This window comes from Hermetia illucens, chromosome 1 (genome assembly GCF_905115235.1).
Source record: "Hermetia illucens chromosome 1, iHerIll2.2.curated.20191125, whole genome shotgun sequence".
NCBI classification, from domain to species: domain Eukaryota; kingdom Metazoa; phylum Arthropoda; class Insecta; order Diptera; family Stratiomyidae; genus Hermetia; species Hermetia illucens.
Window position 1 is genome coordinate 129231999 of NC_051849.1, and position 21572 is coordinate 129253570.

The window sequence follows — 21572 nt, forward strand, 5'->3', positions numbered from 1 at the left end:
CAATAAGCGGCCAAGGTAGAGATAGGATGGTTTTGTAGGGAACAGTATTGTTGGGGATATCGGTGAGAAAATAGTCGGTTTGTGTTTTACTATTCTTACTAAAATACATAGAACGATTGGAGAACCGTTTAATAATCCATGTATAGACAAGTGCAAGGTGCCTAGTAATGATGATATAGCCATCGGCAGTCTCATTACAGTTTTTTGTTTGTCTTATCCGGCATCGGATCGACCTGTCTGTGGTACGTGAAAGAAATGAATTGTGCGGATAGTTGACATAATAGTAAGTTTCATCAACTAGTCGCCAAATCGTTCGACTTCATTTATGGCATCATGGAAAGATGGCAATTCCGACACCATATCGAGTCTGTTTGCTACCAAAGTAGAGAAGTTTATATCTTTTTACGGCATTCGCGTTCTATTTCGCAGCGCAACCTTTGGCATCACAACATGGAAACCAGTATACCTCTTACAAATAGTTCTTACAAGTTCCTTCTCGTTACCAGTGAGGGTACTAATATTTAGCGTGCAAACACAACAACGTCACCAAATTCGCCTTCATTATTTAGAATTTGTAATTTTCTGAAATCTGTACAAGCTGTTACCTTGACAACAACAAGATTAAACTGTTTGTTCTCGTTATGCTGTTGTATGGAAGCCGCACAGAAAATAATCGCCATTATCAATCCAAGCCTTCAACGACACGTTTCATAAAGGTACCCTGCTCTGATATAATAGTGAGCAGAGAGGTTGTATCCGTTACGGACGGACTTGCAGTAGGTAGAGTAAAAACGGTCAACAATTTCACTGGTCAGTTTGCTATGCAGTGGAATCAACTATTCTTGAAAGACCTATATATTATTCTACGTGGGTAGAGCAGCTAGAGAAAAGGTTAGACTTCTCGGCAGATCCAAGCGAGTGGCGGAGCACATTGCCCGAAATCAGTAGCGACAGCTTGTGGGGATTGTTGGTGAGGTATGCCTACCTAGAAGTCGCAGCAACCATTCCAAGTTTCCCTAAAAGCTTCCTGGCTTGTATTCATTAGTGGATTGACTCTGTTTGTATATACTTTTTTTTTAAGGCCGTTGGCAGAACCTCAATTCCATTATTTGTGGATCATTTTGTCACAGTTTTGAATGGAAAACATTGTAGTAATTTAGTTACATATCCCTCACCAAATTGAAATCTAACTCTTTGTCATTTCTTCTACTTTCAGGTCGCAATAATCTGTAATGAAGATGAAACGTATGTTCAATTTATTTATCCTCCCAACGGTTTGAATTGGTTCCAAGCAGAATTAGGTGAACTGGGACTGCCCGATATTCGAGCTCAAGCCGGATTCATGTCCGAAGATGGACGTTTCTATACTGTCCCAGGCTCAGCAACGGATAATGTAAATTATTTTTGAGTAGAAACTATAAGTTTTCGTTTGATATCTAATAGATTGTAATAAATTCACTTTAAGGTTAGGTACTTGAATTCATTGTCAAATATCAACATTCCCGGAGTTTGGCTGTTTCGAGTTGGAGCTTTAGGTTATCACGATAACGTTGGATTACCGAATGTCGAAAATTTGTTGGAACCACCCCAGCCGAGAACCTGCGCAGAAGGACGCCATAAGTGCAGTGTACATGCTTCGTGTGTGGATACATCGAGTGGGTTTTGCTGTCGCTGTGAAGAGGAGTACTATGGGAATGGATTTCAATGTATTAAAAAGTCAGCTCCCATAAGGGTAACTGGTACCATTAGTGGTTCAATTAATGGTCAAAGTATTGATGACAATACGAAACTGCAATCATACGTTATCTTGGAGGATGGAAGGTCTTATACTGCTATAAATCCTATAAATGCAGATTTGGGACAAAAGCTGCAACTCGTTTTACCAATTGGAGGAGCGATTGGATGGCTATTTGCAAAGCCATTTGGGTCAGCCAAAAATGGATTTGACCTCACTGGCGGCACTCTAAATCACTTCTCGAGTTTGACTTTTTCCGATACAAATGAAATCTTCTCAGTTAACCAAACCTTCGAAGGAATCAACTATTGGGACCAACTGGCCGTGAAAGTAGAAGTCTCTGGGAATTTGCCACCCGTTCCCGAAGGTAGCAAGTTTCAGATTTCTGATTTCATGGACGAGTACCGATTCATATCTGACAACGAAATTCAATCTGTTGGTACGATACAAGTTCATGTTTCAGAGACACAAACAATTGAATATTCGCTGGACCAGTGGATCACTTTCAAGCGATGCCGTCTTGACGACGAAGCAGAACTGGCAACCCAACCACCAGTACTCGAGAAGCTCTCGAAAATTAGTTTGGACTACCATGATCGTGAGTCAGCTATTCGCATTGGAATGTTAAATAAAATTGGCGTGGACCCTGAGTCGAATCCGTGTACAGATGGGACAGCTAATTGTGGAGATAATACAATTTGCATTCCGCGTGGGGATGAGTATGATTGTGTTTGCAAGAATGGTTTCACAGTCTATCCCAGCGAAAGTCCAGTAGATATTTGTGTTGATATTGATGAATGCCAAGGACCTAATGCTTGTGATGAACATGCCTACTGCACCAATGAACTAGGCGGATATAGCTGCAGATGTATCGAAGGATATTGGGGAAATGGACGCGTTTGTCAGCAAATAGGGAACAGTGAAAATCGGGTCGATGAACCTGAAGGATATCGTCCTCCTGAACCTGAGCCAGCCGAATCAACTACACTGCCGTCACAGCCTGAAGAGCCATATTATAACGAGAATACAGACTTGACAGAGTCTGAATGCCACGTAAGTATTTAAGTTGTCAAACAAAATTGCCCCAATGATGTTCTGTAGAAGTTCTGATATGATTTTCATCAAAAATTAATTTTTTGACCTTTAGTACCAAGTTGAATTAATCTCATGCTATTCGGCCATACGAAACGAGACGGTCGTGAAATAGTTGAAACATAGTGCGGTTATGACGTTGCATGCAGGGTGCATTTAATAATAGCTTCATGGGTTACTCGTATGTATATTAAGGTTCTGTGAGACATTGCGCTGTTTATTAGTCGAGCTCGCCGATGATAAAAACAGTTAGCTAAGTAAACATAGTACGACAGTATAATAAGGATTTATGTAAAACTTCCTTAAAAGGAAGGAGAGGCCTAGAAAGAAAAACGGAGACCGCATCGGCGAACTGATTAGATTTATATTTACAATCCTAACTAGAGATGTGAAAGTGAGCGAGAGTATGATTACTGGCATCTAAAATAATAATAGCTAAGATACCTCCTAAAAGTAATTAAGCCATTACGTTAGCTTGAGAAGAAAACTGACTTGTCTGCCTAGACGTAATTGACAAAACTGTGGACATTACTATCGTTATCGGTTTGAAACTTTTGTTTGTATTAGCTTCGCATGCAGTCCATTACACCACTATCATTATTTTTTTCTTTCACCGCAACAATCTTGTTCGGCTGTTTGGAAATATTTATAATATATGGTAGATGCGTATTATGTCATGCAGCAGAATTACGTTTTCGCGCTTCTGCTCGTATTGTGATCGTTCTTCGCGCAATGCTTGGCTCAGACGCATCAATTGAAGTCGATACTGTCCCCCGTCATGGTTCGTTCGACCTCAACAGCTCATAATAAATAACACCGACCTGGCCCCACCAAATACACAGCATAACCTTCCCGGCGTATATATTCAATCTTGCCGACGATATGGAAGGGGGGTTTCCAATAAAAAATTCGCCGGAAGATTTTCTTTTACAATACTATCATTTTAATATTTGGCAAAGGACGATAGAGCCTAGTATATACTACAAGAAAACGTTTGAATGTTTGGTTTCAGATTACTACGAATGGAGATGTGCTCCTCCAAACTACTCAGTTTTTTAGAGGAGCCCATTTTGACCGTAAAAAAAAACAAATACAAACGAACCTCAAATTCCCCCATTAAAGATTGTGTGAAATGTGAAAAAAGGTTGAAATATCGAACACATGAAAGCTCCAACCACAGTTAGATACTAGACAGCTACCTCACTCCCCCTTGGCCCTCAAGGGGGGAAATCAGTGCGAGTACATACGATTTCAAATTGTTTTGCCCTTGAGCATGAGCGAGATGTACCGAAAACCCGATCAGCTGTGTTTGACATACCGCCCGGACTTGCCAACGTATTGGTGAGATTGACAAGTTTTGGCTTATGTATAAGTGAATACGTGAAACAGCTTTTTGCTATATGCGTGAGCACGCCGTAGTACCAGAATAGCAAAAGCTCACCGATCTCTCTCTTACCAATACGATTTGACGAAGATTATGCCTTTTCCTTGTTTAGCGTCTCTGATGTGTACAGATAAGCTTCTGCAAGCACATTTGCAAGTGGGGTCATTTTTGTAAGGGTACTGCCTATAGTAGATCTACTGTGGTATATCTACTGTGGCTCCAACCTTTCACCAGCCTTAGACCTGAGACAGATGGTTATATGTCAGTGTACACAGACTAGACAAGGTAATATCAATACGAAACGACAAATTGCTGATGACATCGCTTGTAGTGAAATTCAATGGACATTTTGTATCTCTAGAACTATTATGGCTAAAGGAAATTTATGAATTAAAATTTAACATCTCTATCTTTGAAAATGGGTAGAAAAGTCTCAGAGATATTCGATTTCGCAAATCCAATTTGGTAAGATGATCACAGATTTGTTAATATTGCGATAATGAAGTCATCACTAAAATTCATTGCTAGTAAATCGAACGCTGCGTTCAATTGCGAACAACAGAACACCTCTCTTTCAGAAATTCAGAGAAAAATTTACAAATTCATTGATAATAAAATCAATCAATCACGTTTATGGTCAATAAAAAACATAAACGTAACATGAACACATAAAATTAATAAAAAGTCTTAATAATTTCGCATGAATAATATCTACTGATACGCATCTCCTTATGGGTTTTGAAAGTGAGTTCGAAAAAAGTTGAGTAGCTTAACTTCTTGCCTTCTAACATCTTTCACATTTAAATGTTCTTCGGTAATTTTATAACAAATTGATAAATCACCTGTTTTCAAATTCAAAGCGTCTTTTATTGGCTGGGTCTTCACAAATTTACCGTTTATGGGCAAGCCAGAATCAATGAAATGATTTCATAGTAATTTTATAAAATGCGGCACATAAAAAAAGAAGAATTTTTTTCATCTGGTGAAGTTTCAAACAATAGCTTATCTTCATTCGCGACAAGGTGTCTGCGCAATGCTACATTTGTGTTAGAACACTTCATTCAAGACCGTAACGGTACACTACAGTACACTGTAGGAGGCAATGTGGTCAGCATTACGCTCGTCCGAGATTATTACCCTGATTTGACTCAGGTACTCATTCACAGCTGAGTCTGGCATCCGACGTTAAATCACGATATAAAACTCACTTCCGTACGACAGCCCTGCGAAACGGTCATGGCACAATCATAATCGAAATATATGATTTGCTTCCAATTTTTATAAATACCACGAATCATAGCCACTTCCACATATTTATATGGATGCAAAGCACAGTCGTTGGTCTTACTATACTCAAAAGTACTTCTGATCTTCAAGATAAAACACACAGTCGTTCCTTAATGTCGTACTTTGATTTTGATGGTACTTGCAGCACAGAATCCATAATTACAGCCTATTTTTTTAGTGTCGCAGTGCTACTTTTCTCTTGTATGAAAGCCTGTATGCTCGTGGTTCAACAGAGTAAAGAGAAGAAGAAATATCCACACTACTCACTACGTACATTGTTATTCAGATTTCCCATTTTCCGAATTTGAATGAAAACGTATAGCCTTTTTTTCTCTTACCTCCCAAAACATGATACAGCATCTTTTACCACCTTTTTGGTCTCTTGAGCTTTACTTTTTTGGATTATCCTGCTGTCGTAAATACTGACTCGGAACAGCGTCGTCCTTTAATCGCCTTTTGTTTTGCAAAGTCTCCAGAAACATGTCTTCGAGCTTATAATCGTTTTACAGAAAATATTTTCAACACACACGAGCGCTTTTGAAGTCGATCCTCCTACATTTTTTAAGTTTTCTCTACTCTTCGCAAATTTTCGCATTCTTCGGAAAACGAAAGTATGTCAAGGTACTTCCTATTTAGCCTTTATAACTATCAAACTCATTTACCACGCAACTCACCATTTTCAATTTTTCACAAAAATTTGTCTTGATAGACACTTTAAAACCACAACTTTTAACACTTCTCCATAAAATATTCGCAAAGATTTTAAAACCGAAACGGACTACTCGACAATGACACCCAAGTGACGTCACGAAATTGAAATATGGCGAACACGATGTTCGGATGATATTACCTTGTCTAGTCTGTGTACACTTATATGTTCATGCAAGCCACAATATCTAACTTAGATGAAGATATCCGCGTATGAAATAAGTGCTAATGTGTGTTGGTGTTGTCGTGTGGTTGCACTAAATAAATACAAAAAAAATATGTCGTATTGTGTCATTGCCAGTTGGAAATGACCTTAACCTACACGTTATGATCATATGATGATGATAAAGGGCATTAGCAAGAGCACGAAACACAAGAGATTCATCTCCCAGCGGATTACTTTATCTACGCGCCGTTGACACACCGACACACCAGTGCATATACCACAAAGGCCACGGGTCACTTAGCTACCTCGTCCCTACCGCACGAAAACGCAATGATATTGCGTGTCCCCTAGAAATTTTATTTGCTTGTCCTGTATTTAGTCTACTTAGACATTAGAAACAATTGCCTCCTCCAAAATTTAATATAAATATGCATTATTATACAAGAGCTCATAATTGGGACAATATTGTACTGTAATTTTCTGTTTTGAATTACTAAAACTTTGTCCCTTTCCAGAAATGCAGCGAGTACGCTTTCTGTGTTAACAATAAATGTATATGTAATGACGGGTTTTCAGGAGATGGGTACGAATGTATTCCTGCTTGTCCACCAGGTGAAATATGGATTTCTGATCGTTGCGTCCATCCTGACTTCGAAGATCAACTGCAGGAGAACGAAACAATTGACATTTGTGATGCAGATGGTGTTTGCTACTGCCCTGCAGGCTATCAATACGGAGTTGAACGGAATATTTGCATCCGTGTATATGACGTACCTCGTAAGCTGATTTTTGAAAATCTGTACGAACTGAATAGTTTACTCATTATCATTTTCCAGTGTCGTGTCATCAAGAATTCAATTGCCATCCAAATGCAACGTGTCAATATTTTGATGAAGAGCAAGGTCACAAATGTGTCTGCCAAAGAGGATATGAAGGGGACGGCACCACTTGTACAAAAATCGAGGTTTCCTGCACAACGGTAGGTAATTAATTTAGATAAAATTTCGAAACTTAACAGGGCAGCAACCGATTTTGAATAAAAGCAAGTCGGAGTACCGGAAGCTGGGCGCTCCGGGTATGAATGTTTGGTTTTCATCTTACAGGTTATGAGGAATTTATGACACACATATTATGTCTTTTCCGTATATTGATGCGTACATATCTGAATATTTCTACTCCACTCCATGTGCTAAAGCATACACATGTATATATATGAGTACAAAAGTTGAATACCGCTGATACTAACGTACATTTATGTTTATCCATCTAGTTGGGACACCACCCACCCGACAATTTTATTAAGATATACAGTGCCGGAAAAAGTATTCGCTTTGCATCTCACAGATACAAAGAAAAGAAAGCATTGCAATTGGAATTTTTAATTGCCTTTTTACTCAAAACCAATTTCCTATTTATATGCCTGCCAAAAATAATTTAATTTACAAAACAGGGCAATAACACTACAAACAAGAAATTAATGTCTCATTTATTACACAAAAAAAGTATTCGCTCGGAAAAATATCCACAACTAAAATTACATAGTACTTTAGTGCGGTTTTAGCTGTGTCTTATTGGATGTTTGGTGTTGTCGAAGGGGTTCTCCTAAATCAGTCCACATACATTCTATCGCATTGACGTCCGGGACTGTGGATAAGAGTGTGAAGAATATTAAGCAAGACCCATAGTCGAACGTCCCAAACCGTATGCTTGAGATCGTTGTCATGCTAAAAAAATAACCATTCCCAAGACCTAGTTTTCGGCAGTTGCTTTTAAATTTTCTTTATTTCCTTATTATCCTTATTATCATATTACGATAAACAGTGTTGTCCATATTTTGATCGATAAAAGCACACCACCAGACTAACCTCCACCTCCACCATGTTTTACTGTATTTAGAATATTTATAAACTTTAGTTCATTTTCTTCTGGTACTGCTTTGCAAACAAAAATTTATTCTTTTGATTTACTTTGCTAATGTATGGCCTTTTCCTGGGAACTCATGAAGTATAACTGATTCTGAATTGTTCTAGAGCACACTTCTTTACCAAATTATGTTTTTTACACACGCTTGTAATTTTGTTGCTGGTTTCGTTGGCTCTATTTTAATATACTTTATCAATTTGCATTCAATTCCCAAACTTTACGCATCATAAGACATACAATACTTCTCATTGTACTTTTACTTCTATTAATTATATTTTCGATTTCCCTGAATGGTTTTCCACTTTCACGTAGATTTATTACTATTTGTATGTCTTCCGCGCTGTTTTTTTGCTTTGCGGCCCATTTTCGCCAAATTTGTAATTGACGCCAGCAGATCTTAAATGTGGGTCTCGCTATTTGTAAAAGTTTCTTTTGTGGAGTTCCCCACTGACCATCGGACAACACTGCAAATTGAAAAGCATTATTTGTTGTCTATCTTTAGTACCTTTTTTCACTAATTAATGTAGCCTTGTTATCTTGCTGTGTTATTGCCCTATTCTGTAACTTTAATTATTTTTGGCATGCATGTAAATATCGATTTTTTTTTAGTAAAAAGGTTATTCAAAATTCTAATATCTTCTTTAAAACTTTTGTCCGGCACTGCGTGTATGCATATGTCGGTCGCGAGTAATTGATACTGATATACAAGTAATTAAAACGAACCAAAAAAGAATTATATGATGATGACGTCATACACCGCTGGGAGTACCATGAATTCACAACAAAAGTTTGACTTACTATAATTATGTTAGTAACAGTTAGATTGCCTTCAAACTTTCCAGGATTGCGTTTTGAACTTCTAAGATATGCTAACATGTTATTATCAACTTTATTTGAGTGCATATCGAAATGTGGACTATATTGCGTATAGATGCACCATTGTGATTTCTCTCAGAGATTTCGTTTGGATATATTCTGAGAACGAGACTTACTACACTACCGATCATTTGAGCCATATCTCCTCTATTTTTTACCCACAAAATACACATTTGATACCCACATGAGAATATTCTGTGAAAAAAATTTCATCCAAATTTGATTTTTGTGGATACAGTTTGTTTTTTTTTTCATTTAGAAAGAAGATCTTTGTGACGTTCACGCTTCCTGTGTTTACAATGAAGCTATAGGGAAATCTGAATGTCGCTGTGATAAAGGATATGAAGGAAACGGGTTCTCGTGCCAGCTAGCTCCTGAATGCATACATGATTCCGACTGTGGCGAGAATACACAATGCGATAAAGGAGTATGTCTTTGCTTACTTGGCTTTGAGCGGGACATATCCGATTTTTGCGTTCCATCAGGATTATGTGGAGGTGTTTATTGCGCTGAAAATGCTTTGTGCAGAATGGATCGCATGACACAAAATCCTTATTGTGAGTGTATAGAAGGCTTTACAGGCGACGGTGTTAAGAGCTGCATTAGCATTCCTTCTCCGTGTAATGTCCGCAACAACTGTGGCCTACATGCCACTTGTGCACCAGTTAAGTAAGTTACCAAATCTCAGAATTCTGATTAGTAAAATATTAAAAATGTATGACTTTCAGTGACGAATACCGCAGATATGAATGTAGGTGCGACCCCGGCTATTATGGTGATGGCTATTTATGCGTAGAAGAACAGAATTGCCGGAACACGCCGAATCTATGCGATCCTAATGCCAGATGTGTGACTGCTGCCGATGGTCTTCAATGTATTTGTAATCCAGGTAAAATTTTCTACAAAAGAATTTAATTTGGGTTCAAACGGAAATGTTTTGCTCAAATAAAATTAAATTCGTAAATAAGTATCACCTACGGTGAAGTAAATTGGCCCTAAATATTTTGAGTTATATCAAGTGTTTGGCGTTCAAAACCAGCAAATTTAACAAAAATGCCACTTTGTTTTGTTTTTTTTTTTTTTTAATTTTTAATTACGTCATTAAGTTATTTTGTAGAAATCCCCGTCCTTATTTTTTTAATTATTCCAATGAGCCGGAGTGACCCATCCCGTCAATTTTTGATGTTTTAGTAGAAGACAGAAAACAATCTGAAAGATTCCAAAAATTATTTTTCGTATACTTTGAGACAATAAGATATATGCATCAAGATCGTCGACAACCATCTCGATCTATCAATCGCGTCCTCAAATTTTGAAATCCAAGCGGTGTTTCGCGGTCTTCCTCAACACAATCTGTCCAGTGCTTTCAGGGTTTTCCTACCGGTCTTCGTCCTTTTGCCCTTCTTTCGAATACCCTTTTAGGTATCCGTGTGTCATCCATACGCTAAACGTGGCCAGCCCATTGCAACTTTCGAAGTTTTATTAACTTCGAAATTTGAGGGTCGTCAAATATTTTGTACAACTTATGGTCGCCATTGATTCTTTCATATATTTCCTATTATTCTCCTCGGGATCCTTTTTCGAAGGTGTTGATCAGTTTTTCGGAAGTTTGTATTAGCGTCCATGTTTCACGTTTGTGGCATAGCATAGGTCTTTCAAAATGGGTAGGACCGAGTAAAAAGCTCTATTAGCGAACTGAATTCGTCGTTTTATTTCTGAGGTTCATTTCCATTTTTTCCCAGCTGTACAGCTGTATATAAAATCGTCTACATTTTCCAAGTTGTACTCGTCAATCATTATATTTTGCCAAGTGGGGGTCATTTTGTTTGTCGTTTGCTTCACAAATTCTTCTTGTTTTCTTTAATACGTAGACCAACTTCGGTGGCTCTTTTATCGAGGTTTATAAAAATGTGAAGGATCGGGCCGTAATATTTATATGATCTACATATGTGACGATTTGGTAGGACTGATATAACAGCGTGCCCTTGTGTCCACAGGCAACTATTGCATAACCTGCACCAGCACCATATTGAACAGTAGAGCTGCTTGTCGATCTCCTTGCTTTAATCTGACGTTTTTCTTGACTCTCACCTGTACTGTTGTGTGGGACATTGGGATTCTGGTAAAGATGACCAGTTTTGCTGAAATGTCTAAGTCAAGCATTACTTTGCGCAGTTAATTAAACCTGTTTGACGATCTTCCAGTCTGAAAACTTCGTTGGTATTTACCAATAATCTTACTTCCAATTCTTCTCTCTGGAATTTTTGGTGAAAATTTGATAAAACCTATGAAATAGTGAGATGCTTATGTAGTTGTCACATGTCAACTGGTCATTTTTTGCTCCAGATGGAAAGAACCAAATTATGGATAGCTTTCATGGTCCAGGCGCCGCCCGATTTGACGAGTTCAGCGGAGATGTCATTTTTGCCCGGCGTATTATTGATTTTTTGACATTTGATTGCTGACTCTTATTTCTTCCAATGTTGGCGGTTCAATGTTCCCATTATGCTCAACGATTGTTTTTTGAGTTCTGGTGTTTGAGTTGTGTGTGACGGATTAAAAAGTCCTTTAAAATAACACACCCCCAAATTTCTGCTGCTCGACCATTTTCGTGGTATCAATCCTGCCCGAGGCTGTTTATCCTGTTGCTATAAGCCCATTGGTCCGAACCCCCAACCTGGAGGACCAGCTCAACTGCATTAGACCTCCCTAACGAAGGGGTCCGATCAGGTAGGACGCAGTATGATGAAATTATCCCAACTAAGTTGGGCGTCTACCTTTACTTTTTTCCCACTTTTCCCAATCACTGGTTCTTTTACTAAAGATTGTACTAAATAGGTTGCCCCAAATCCTCTTCTTTTATTTGGGCTTGGGACCAGCATGATATTTACATAACATAGCGGAATTCTTTCATCAAAATATATTTTGTTTTTCTTAAAAAAATAAAGTAATGAAAGTACTGTAGTGAAAGGTCACGTCCCATCAATTTATGACAGGCTTATCTGGTGTAGAATTCAATAGTATCCGGAGCAAGTTGCGGTTCAAATTGGGTGCATGTTCACTTCACTCTGGCTAAAATTAAATGATATCTGGAATTAATGAAATTGACTCGAAAGTAGAGGGCTGCAATTAGGTGCTAGCCATTTTTGGTAGCACGTAAATAACGTCTGTGTGGGGCTCTGGAGAGTACTCCTTTCCCTCTTGCACAATGTTCTTTTGTACTCTGCACACGTGACCGGCTTGTTTCTCAAAACTACGGCAGGAGAGAACACTCCACCACGGTTCTTCCTTTTGCGGATAAAATGACTACTCACTGTAATATGCGTATACGGACTGTTCCTCCAAGCATAAGAGAAATCATTTCCGCCATCAATGCACTCAAACGGAGTAAAACCGCTGGACTTGACGGTCTCCCCGCAGAGTTATTTATCGCTGCCACAGTTACTGAAGATCTACTATTTCCATTCATTCGGAAATCTTGGGAATCCGGACCTTTCCCAGAGAGTGGAAAGACACAATCGTTAAGATTCTAAAGAAGGGCACCCGTTGTGATTGTGACAATTGGAGGGGCATCTGCGTGCTTCCGACAGTTGCAAAGATTATAGCTAAAATAATCCTGGAATGCATTAAAGAATATCTCGAATTCTTGATCGACAGAGAGCAGCCTGGTTTCCGCTCCGGATCCTTCTGCATTGACCGCTTCAACACCCTACCGATCATTTTGGAACAGTGCGCGGAGTTTAGTTCTTCACTTCATCTGCTCTTGATTTGAACAGGGAGTGTATCTGCCTCTACGCAAGAGGAGCATTCCGGAGAAACTAATAGCTATTATCAGAAGGCGTAAAATGTCACGTGTTGCAGCAAAGTAGAACCTAGGAAGATTTTGAAGTCCAAAGCGGAGTCCGACAGGGTTGCATTTTGTCACCGATGTTATTTCTTCTTTTTACCGGTGGTGCTCTTCTTGCTGCCTTGTCTGGAGAACGAAAGGGAATTCAATGGATGATGACATCTTTCCTGAAACACCTCGACTACACATATGACATCTGTTTGCTCTCTCACCGGGTCATGGGCCTTGGTTAATGGGAGTAAGTAAAGTTAGATTGAAAATAAACACTTATTAAACCAAGGTTCTCAGTCTGATTGGTAAACGCACTCTCCCTATTTGCAGTAATGGGCAGAGCGTCGATCAATTTGTATATCTAGGAAGCGTCGTTTCTGCCGACGGTAGTACCGAACTGAATGTTGCCTGACGCATTAACAGCGCTAGATCGGCTTCCGCTTATTTGTCTAAAATCTGGAAATGCAGTAATCTCAACACCTGTTAGTGTTCTGCCTCTATTGCTATATGGGAATAGCAAATGGAAAGTGAACCCCACTGTCACTCAAAAGCTCCAAACCTTCGTCAATAGCTGTCTCCGTCGTATCAACGCTGGCCTGATACAATCATAAACGAAGAACTTGGTAGGCACCCAGACCTGGCATTAGTACGCACTATGATTGGAAGGCGGAAGTGGCAGCGGATAGATTGTACATTAAGGAGGGCCAACCATTACATTACGAGCTTCGCCATGCAATATAATCCACTCTCCCAAGATGGTCGACGAGTGGGTCGTTACAAGGGCAGTTGGTGCAAAACAATAGAGAAGGAGTACAGGAATCTCCGGGGATCATGGGGAGAGCTGAAGGGCATTTCAAGTACTCGCGACCGATGGCGCGTAGGTGTCATTGACTCGCTCTATTTCACCAAGTGGTAAATGACAACCATATATATATTTTTGGTAACAGATGCAAGATATGTCACTAGCTATTTATTGTAGGGGGGAGGTGTGAAAGTTTCATTTATGACGGCTTTTTTTCGGGGTTTAGGTGTTGGTTATTTTGCAGCAGAATATGGACCTTAACTCAGCCAGCAGAAAAGTGTTGAATGCTTTCGAAAAGATGGACCACACAGAATATTGGAAACAATTTATATTAAAGATGAATGCCATATCAAATAGTACAAAGAGCTATACAAATTCTACACTTAGAAATTTCGACCATGATAAAACTACGAAGTTTCACAGCTTATAAACGATCTGAGAATACCCAAATAGATAAACGAGAAAAAGATAGGAAAGTGCAGTCGATGCTAACAGTCAAGTCCTGTTAGGTATAGGGAAGAAGTATGTATAATTTAACTGCCTCTAGCAGCAACCTGCATTGCGAACATTACGTCCTTAATGGTTTGATCGTGTTGTATGTATGTATGAAGGAGTCGGACTTAATATCCAATAAGAAAATCAAAAGGCGTTGCAGGGGTAGACAAAAAAATGGGCACATATAGACTCGGGAGATATTTCTAAGTCTAAAGAATTGTTTTGTGAAGAGTGTGCTTGTGTCAGGTAAATGTTTATGTCTGTATCAGACATGAGGCAGACAAATGTTTGCTTCAGATATATGTCTGTTTCAGACAAAGTCTGCTTCTGTGCCAAACAAATGTCTGAGTCTACCTCAGACATCAGACAGTCTGTATCAGACAGCAGTCTGTATTTGAAGCAAACAGATGATTCTATCTGAATTGGGCAATTGACTCACACAATAATCAAGTTTCTAAGTTGGCAATTCCAAAATGCATCGAACTATTGTCCAGTTCACAGTGCACACATATATTTGTACACATCTCAATTCGCCACGCTTTGTTTACAAATTACAAACAGCCATTCCATTTCAGATCATCTATGTGCGTACCGTGAGGGGTTGCCTTCCACCAAATTTTATGTAGATGGAAAAATTTTGCACATCTTCGACCGTGGAATATATTCGTATTCGTATTTACGAATACAAATATGTTCAACACTGCTATCTTCTCGCATGCTGGCAAGTGGATTGAAGGACGCGAGCGGATTCAGGACGCTGGCATATGAGAGGGCTGATCCGAGGCAAAAATCGCACACAATCCGGTCCCACAATTGGAATGGTGTCAAACGTTTCTCGCGGCAGACAAATCCACCAAACGTGATGGTTTAGATTTTTTTTTTTTTTTTGGGAGTAGTGTAGGTGAATGCGTTTACGCACAGGGTGTTGGACTCCCGCAACAGCACGCTGGCGGACTACCAACTAAACACCTCCCTGTCATCAGAGAACTAGCCTGGAACCGTTTGACACATCACTTCGGGCTAGCTCTCCCGCTCTCCCGGCTTTGGGAGCCTTCAAGTCAGGGAATTCCTTTCACCAACGGGAGGCGAGGGGAGGAAGGGAGTTGTTGTTAGTTCAACCCCTTACCGTCCGATCCCTCCACCGGTCGAGTTCAATCTTTTCGTAGTAAGAAGAGCCCAAACATAATGCGCAATACGATTCCAGCTGCCACCGCTCTTCAGCATCCCTCTGACAATTTTGTCTGGAGAGAGCTCCCTTGTGTCTGCATAAAGCTGCTGGCGGAGGCCGTCCCACCTCTCGCAAGAGAAAAAGGTGTGTTCAGCGTCATCCGCCACTCTATTGCAGAACACACAATCAGGAGATCGCGTCTTCCCAATCCTGTGCAGGTAAGACTGAAAACCTCCATGCCCATTTAGAAGTTGGGTAAGGAAGTAATCAATCTCACCATGCTTTCTATTCAACCATGGGTCTAATTTGTCGATGAGCCGCGCAGGTCACTTGCCCCTTGGCTCAAGTTGCCATTTGCTAAGGGTGCGTTGACGTTCTTCACGGGTAACCACTTCTCTTAAGTTTTCGTCCTTACGGCGATAGATAGCTTTGCGCTCCTTGGCAAGGAGGACAACGGGGATCACTCCCGCAATCACCATCACAGCCGGTTCGGAGACGGTGCGATAAGCAGACGCCACTCGTAAAGCTCCCCGCCTCTGCACTTGAGAGAGGCGTTTACGATGCACCTCCTTGTCAAGGGCATCAGCCCATACCTCCGCACCATAGAGAAGACTGCGTTGCTTCCATGAGGAGACGTCTCCTAGTTGATATAGGGCCCCCGACATTCGCCATTAGCCGACTCAAGGCCGCGACTCCTGCTGCAGCCCTGTCCGCTGCTGCTTTGATTTGCTCGAAGAAGCTCATCTTCGAGTCGAGCATTAAACCAAGGCTGGTTTTGACTCTATAGTCAACTCGCCGATCGATATGGGACGCAGGGTCGGGATTCTCCTTCTGATCAGGATGACTACTTCGGTTTTTTCCAGCGCAAGGTTGAAGCCGTGAGCAGTCATCCAACCGCTTACCCGTCGCATTAATATGCCAAGTCTGCTTTGCGCCTGTTCAACAAGCGTTCCAGAGGTCCGGCCCTAGGATGGCTCCCTGCGCTATTCCCGACGTGATTTCCATCCTCCTCTGGCCCTCTAGCGTCTCATAGAGCAGGGAGCGGTCTTTCAGATAATCCCTCAATATCCGCAAGAGATAGCTTGGCACGTGAAAGGAGTTCTCTAGTGTGCCTAGCATATCTGTCCATCTTACGGAATTGAAGGCATTTCTGACATCAAGCGTTATGAGGAGCACTATCCGTCGAGATCGGCGGCTGTGTGCCCCGACTCCATTAAACGCATTTACGACCTCCATAACAGTATTCACTGTAGATTTCCCTGTTCTAAACCCGAACTGCCTTGCGAATAAGTCCCCGGCAGCACGGATCGCTTCAGCGAGTCTACCCCTGATGAGCTTCTCGAGCACTTTTCCGGCCGTGTCAAGCATACACAGCGGTCGGTATGCAGACGGGAACTCCGGGTCTCCTTTACCCTTACTGATCAACGCGAGTCTGGCCACTTTCCAGCGACAAGGAAAAATGGTCTCCTTCAAGCACGCGTTGAACACTTCAAACAGCAATTCTGGCCGTTGGCGGAAAACCAGTTTGTAAACTTCCGCCGGGATGCCATCAGGACCTGGCGCTTTCCTGTTTTTCATAGTAAGAACCGCTTCTTCGAGCTCTCTCATTGTGATGGTTTAGATTACGACTCTCTCAATTTCCTTTCATTGCGAGAAAATTTTCAACTACGTGGAATGTTTTTGGTCGTACCCAGGAATTTATAGATGATGAAATTTATGAAAAGGGTGTTTATCCCAAAAGTGAATTGGTGGCTGGAATCTCTTCCCTTTTCGATCAGGAAGTCGCTATTGATGGTTGGAGAAACTTTCTTCTTCCGTTCTAGAGAATTTTTTTAACTTTCGTCTTCCTTTCTACATTGACATCCGTTTAGCGAGTTTTTAATATGCCGGAAGAAAAAGTCGTTCGACTTGCAAATTAATTTATTATATATTCTCCAAATTTCGCAACCTACTAGTCAGTGTTCAGGTGCGCGACTTAGCTCTTGAACATAAATTAGCGGCTTTTATGTTTGCAAAAATCTTAGATTACAAAGTGGACATCAATCGAACCGGCTTGAACAGATTAACTAACTGCCAGCATCGAGTAAATCCACAGATATTGAAAATTTCTGCGGATTTACTCGATCGACCCATTGATAGATAAGGTTTTTTGTGAAATAGTTAACGGTAGAACTTTTCTTTTGTACTGCGACCAACTAGTCCAGTGACGATTCTGATTCCAGTGAGATAAATCAATTTGTCAATTTCTTCTTTTTCGGAAAGTTGCGGTTCCTTTGACAATTCCACGCCGCTCGGGTTTTTGCCCGACTCAGAGACAGCAAGTCCGGCGGAATCCGCTTGCGATGGTACATAAGAGATCGATGAGAATGAAAATTAGTTTCTGGATCCAATTTGAACTCCAGAGTCTTTGGAATTGTCAACTCTACCTCCTTCAGGCTTACTTTGAAGGTAGTGAAATTGTTTCCGCTCCTTGAAACGTATGGGCTTACATTAAAACCATCACTGAAGGCGCCTGAGCTTGAATTGGATACGGCAGGGGGAAATGGAAGTTCATTTCCAGACCAAATCTTGCTCTTGAAATCAGCACATAGTTTCACCAAGTCAACTAAATTGTAGTTCGACGGTTCACATTTTTCGAAAACACGTGGGTCTGTTGGAAGAGATGTGAACATACTCATATTTTGCAGATCCTCGGCTCCCTGTAGAACTTGACTGGCGGCATTGGTGTTTCGAAATAACATGCTGTGATCCGTTGAAATGAAGAAGAGCAGTCTGTTCAAATACCTTGATCCTACGGAAATCCAATTTGTAAAAGATTCTTGCAAAATAAAATTTAGGAATATGTCGCGTGGCTGTCTGTTTATCTGTTCTGCTAATTTGTATACCTTGGAAGTCTTGCAAGTCTACCAAAATAGGAATTTTTTACGGTTATTACCTGGTTTTTGAGGGCTTTTTGTAACATTGGTTTGCTGCTTTTGCGACCTAGTAAAAAATCTCTTGATAAAAGATTTCTTCCGATTATCAGAAATTTTCCCGTAGTCTCTGACAACCGCTAGAAAGTTTTTATTGTGGCTTGAGTCCAAGTTCGTGAAATCCAGCAGGCCTCCCTCGTTTTGGACCAACCGCCTCAACTCGTGAATTTGCGTTTCAGAATATTCACAAGGAAGCAACGATAAGTAGAAATCTATTAGAGGTTTCTCCGTAGCTTTGCATGGCTCCTTGTATTTATTTCTTAAATCAAAGAAATCCTCTTCCGATGGGAAATTAGGCAATTTGAACAAATCATTTAAGCTTTTCAGTTGCTTTTTGCTTGGGCTAAAAGAGATCGTCAAATAATTTTGAAGGTCAAGTAATCTTCCTGGTGTGAACTTGGAGCCTTGTAAGAAACTTTGAAGATCGGCGATATTCATTCCATTGAATTTACGCACTCTTTTTATCATACTTCGGATTTTGAAGAAATCGTCAACACTTAAAGTTCGAGCTAGCTTGAATCTCTTCTCAATCTTCCGGAGTTGTTTTTTTGTTGGCCCACATAAAACTGTAAAAGTCTCTTCCAATTTGGTTAGATCCTGTTGATTTAACATTATGATTCTCTTGAATTCCTTCTCCAATAGTTTGATCTCTGCTAACGTTGGTGGATTGCGTAATCTGAGAAGTTGTTTAACATCGGAAACTAGCCGAGCTGTCCTTGGGGAGTGTAGGAAGAGGTTGTGCAAAGCAAAGAAATCGTCTTCGGTAAATTTGCACTGTAAAGAAAACCGGCTCTCTATTTTGAACAGGATATTCTTGCGGGGCCTGAGAGGCATTTTATACACATTATCGAACCTAAAATCGGTTGTTGAGCTAAAGCTTTCCTCACTTTGTATGTCAGAAACTTGGAACTCCAATATTTTCGGGGGAACATTGTTTTCCTCTAGCTTTTTCGACAGCTTTAAATCGATTGTATCCACAATTTGATTCAAAATGGCCCGAAGGTGATCCAAAGAAGCCTCGGCAGTAGTTTTGTTGTATTTAAGAACGAAATCCTTACTCCGAAAACGAACAATTTTGCCGAAATTGTACCCTTCTGAAGCTTCGATCGGTTCATGCCTAGATCCTACTAAATTGATTCTTTGACTTCCACTTTCTTTTCCACTAGGTTCGGCCTTGTCGAGCTCCTTGTTACGAACATTTATTCGGGAAAGGTATGTTCCAAAACGGCCCAAAACAAGAACTGAGCTCTCGGAACTCGTGGTGTCTTGGCTACTACATTGTTTGGTTGGAATCATATTACCATATAAAGTTAAAATAAACGCACATGCAATTTGATTTCACAACAAAAGTAGCACAATAAAGTAGAAGTCAAAATTTTGGTGTTTATGCATTATGATATTGCAAAATTTGACAGAATTCGTAATTGTTTGTTTGAAGTCCCTTCCCGCAGGACACTTCACAAATTCATTGGATTAATAGTTAGTTTTGCTAAGTAGTACAAAGATAAATGGCGTGCCATAGGAAAAATATGTATATGAATGGGTTGAGAATTGGGTCTATTTCAAGTTTTCAATTTGCTTAGCAACACACATCGATGTCAAAAGTTTTCTATTACACATACCCTAGTAATGAATTCGCGTTCACTCCTCTATGGGGTGGAGTGTAAGTCATCGGCATAGTTTCTTTTTCAAATTGGTGTTTTGTTCCTGTTTTGATTTTCAATGACACTATGCTTTGTTTTCATTATCATGAAGTAATCTTTGAGGGGGGGATGTTTACTCAATTTCCCCAAAAATATGGTAATATATGATACTATTATTAACTTAATTTGAGCGGATATCGATATGGAGAGTATTTTGAGGCCTTCAGCATATAGATGCAGCTTCATTATTTGTTTTTAAGATTTTTCCGTTGAGTAGTTTCTGAGAATGGGTCCGTTAGAGAAATCATTACTTTCCACCCCTGCCACTCCCCGCCTTTCTAATAAATCTCAAAACTAAGACTGGCTTCGAAAAGTACTAATTGAAGCCTTTTAACAAAACCTTAAAAAGGATGGAACAGAATCAAGAACGTATACTTTTTCTGTATGAGTTCAAACTAAGTCATAAAGTAGCGGAGGCGACCAGGAACATTAACAGCGCATTTGGAGTTAATACGGTAAGTGAACGAACCACAAGGCGGTGGTTCGAAAAATTCCGATCAGGTGACGTAAACCATCAGAGTGAGCCATGTGGACATCCAGGACCATCGATTGATAACGACGAGCTGCGTTTGCTAGTCGAATCTGACACATGTCAGTCTGTGAGAGACATTGCAGATAAACTGGGGAAACGATAAATGCACAGAAATACTGTGCCAAACTCGAGGAAATGCACCAAAAATTGAGTATTCAACGGCCGAGATTAGTCAACAGATACTGCACCCACCTAATATCCTGGAAGTACAGGATTGGGGGGAGAGGGCAGTGGGATAACGGATAATATAAGGCATACTTTGCAAAGTTTGAATGAAATCCAAATATTATTAACAAAATTATGGACGTTGAAACTTTTTCATTTCACGAAAATTTATTGCGCTTTTAAGTCGTCATCATCATCTAAAGTGAAGTTATATGAACGGGGGGTCCATGGGGGCATTTTGTGCTAATTAAATTCGCGGGTAGTGTCCAGTAGGATAGATACGTGCATAGAGAGTTCTTCACATAAGAGGAACACAAAACCGTTTACCCAAAGCGCCCAGCTTCCGGGATCCCGACTTGTTTTTATCGTCGGTTGGTAAAGATGACTTATTTGGAGCTCCTCTGCAACTGGATTCTAACATTGATCCTAAATTCTGTTCCAAACTTAATCGTGGCCGCAGTTATAACCTTAACTGTGATGGAACCCGTCGAATATTCCCTTGACGAGGACTGAGGTTCTCAATAGGTTTTTTCCGGTGGGGCAACACATTTGGAGGTGTTTGGGTTGATATCTATATCAATATTTCTGCCAATTGCGTTAGGTGGTTCCTACTCTTTGCGAGTTTTTTTGTAGGATACTCTGACAATCCGAACTTCATTTTAGATTGTGCGATGGATGTTATTCTTCTGTCTGATGAAGCTAATCAGCTCTACAATGAGTGTGCCC

General features: G+C 40.2%; 1 protein-coding gene across 1 annotated transcript in view; it reads left to right on the plus strand.

Annotated features, from left to right (window-relative positions):
• The window catches only part of LOC119655246 (nidogen), a 45585-nt gene that overhangs the window by 21833 nt on the left and 2180 nt on the right, over positions 1-21572 (plus strand). Inside the window, exons 3-8 of the mRNA XM_038061040.1 lie at positions 1217-1393; positions 1466-2788; positions 6888-7149; positions 7209-7351; positions 9431-9840; positions 9900-10060. Coding sequence (XP_037916968.1) covers positions 1217-1393; positions 1466-2788; positions 6888-7149; positions 7209-7351; positions 9431-9840; positions 9900-10060 — 2476 coding nt within the window. The remainder of the gene's footprint in view (positions 1-1216; positions 1394-1465; positions 2789-6887; positions 7150-7208; positions 7352-9430; positions 9841-9899; positions 10061-21572) is intronic.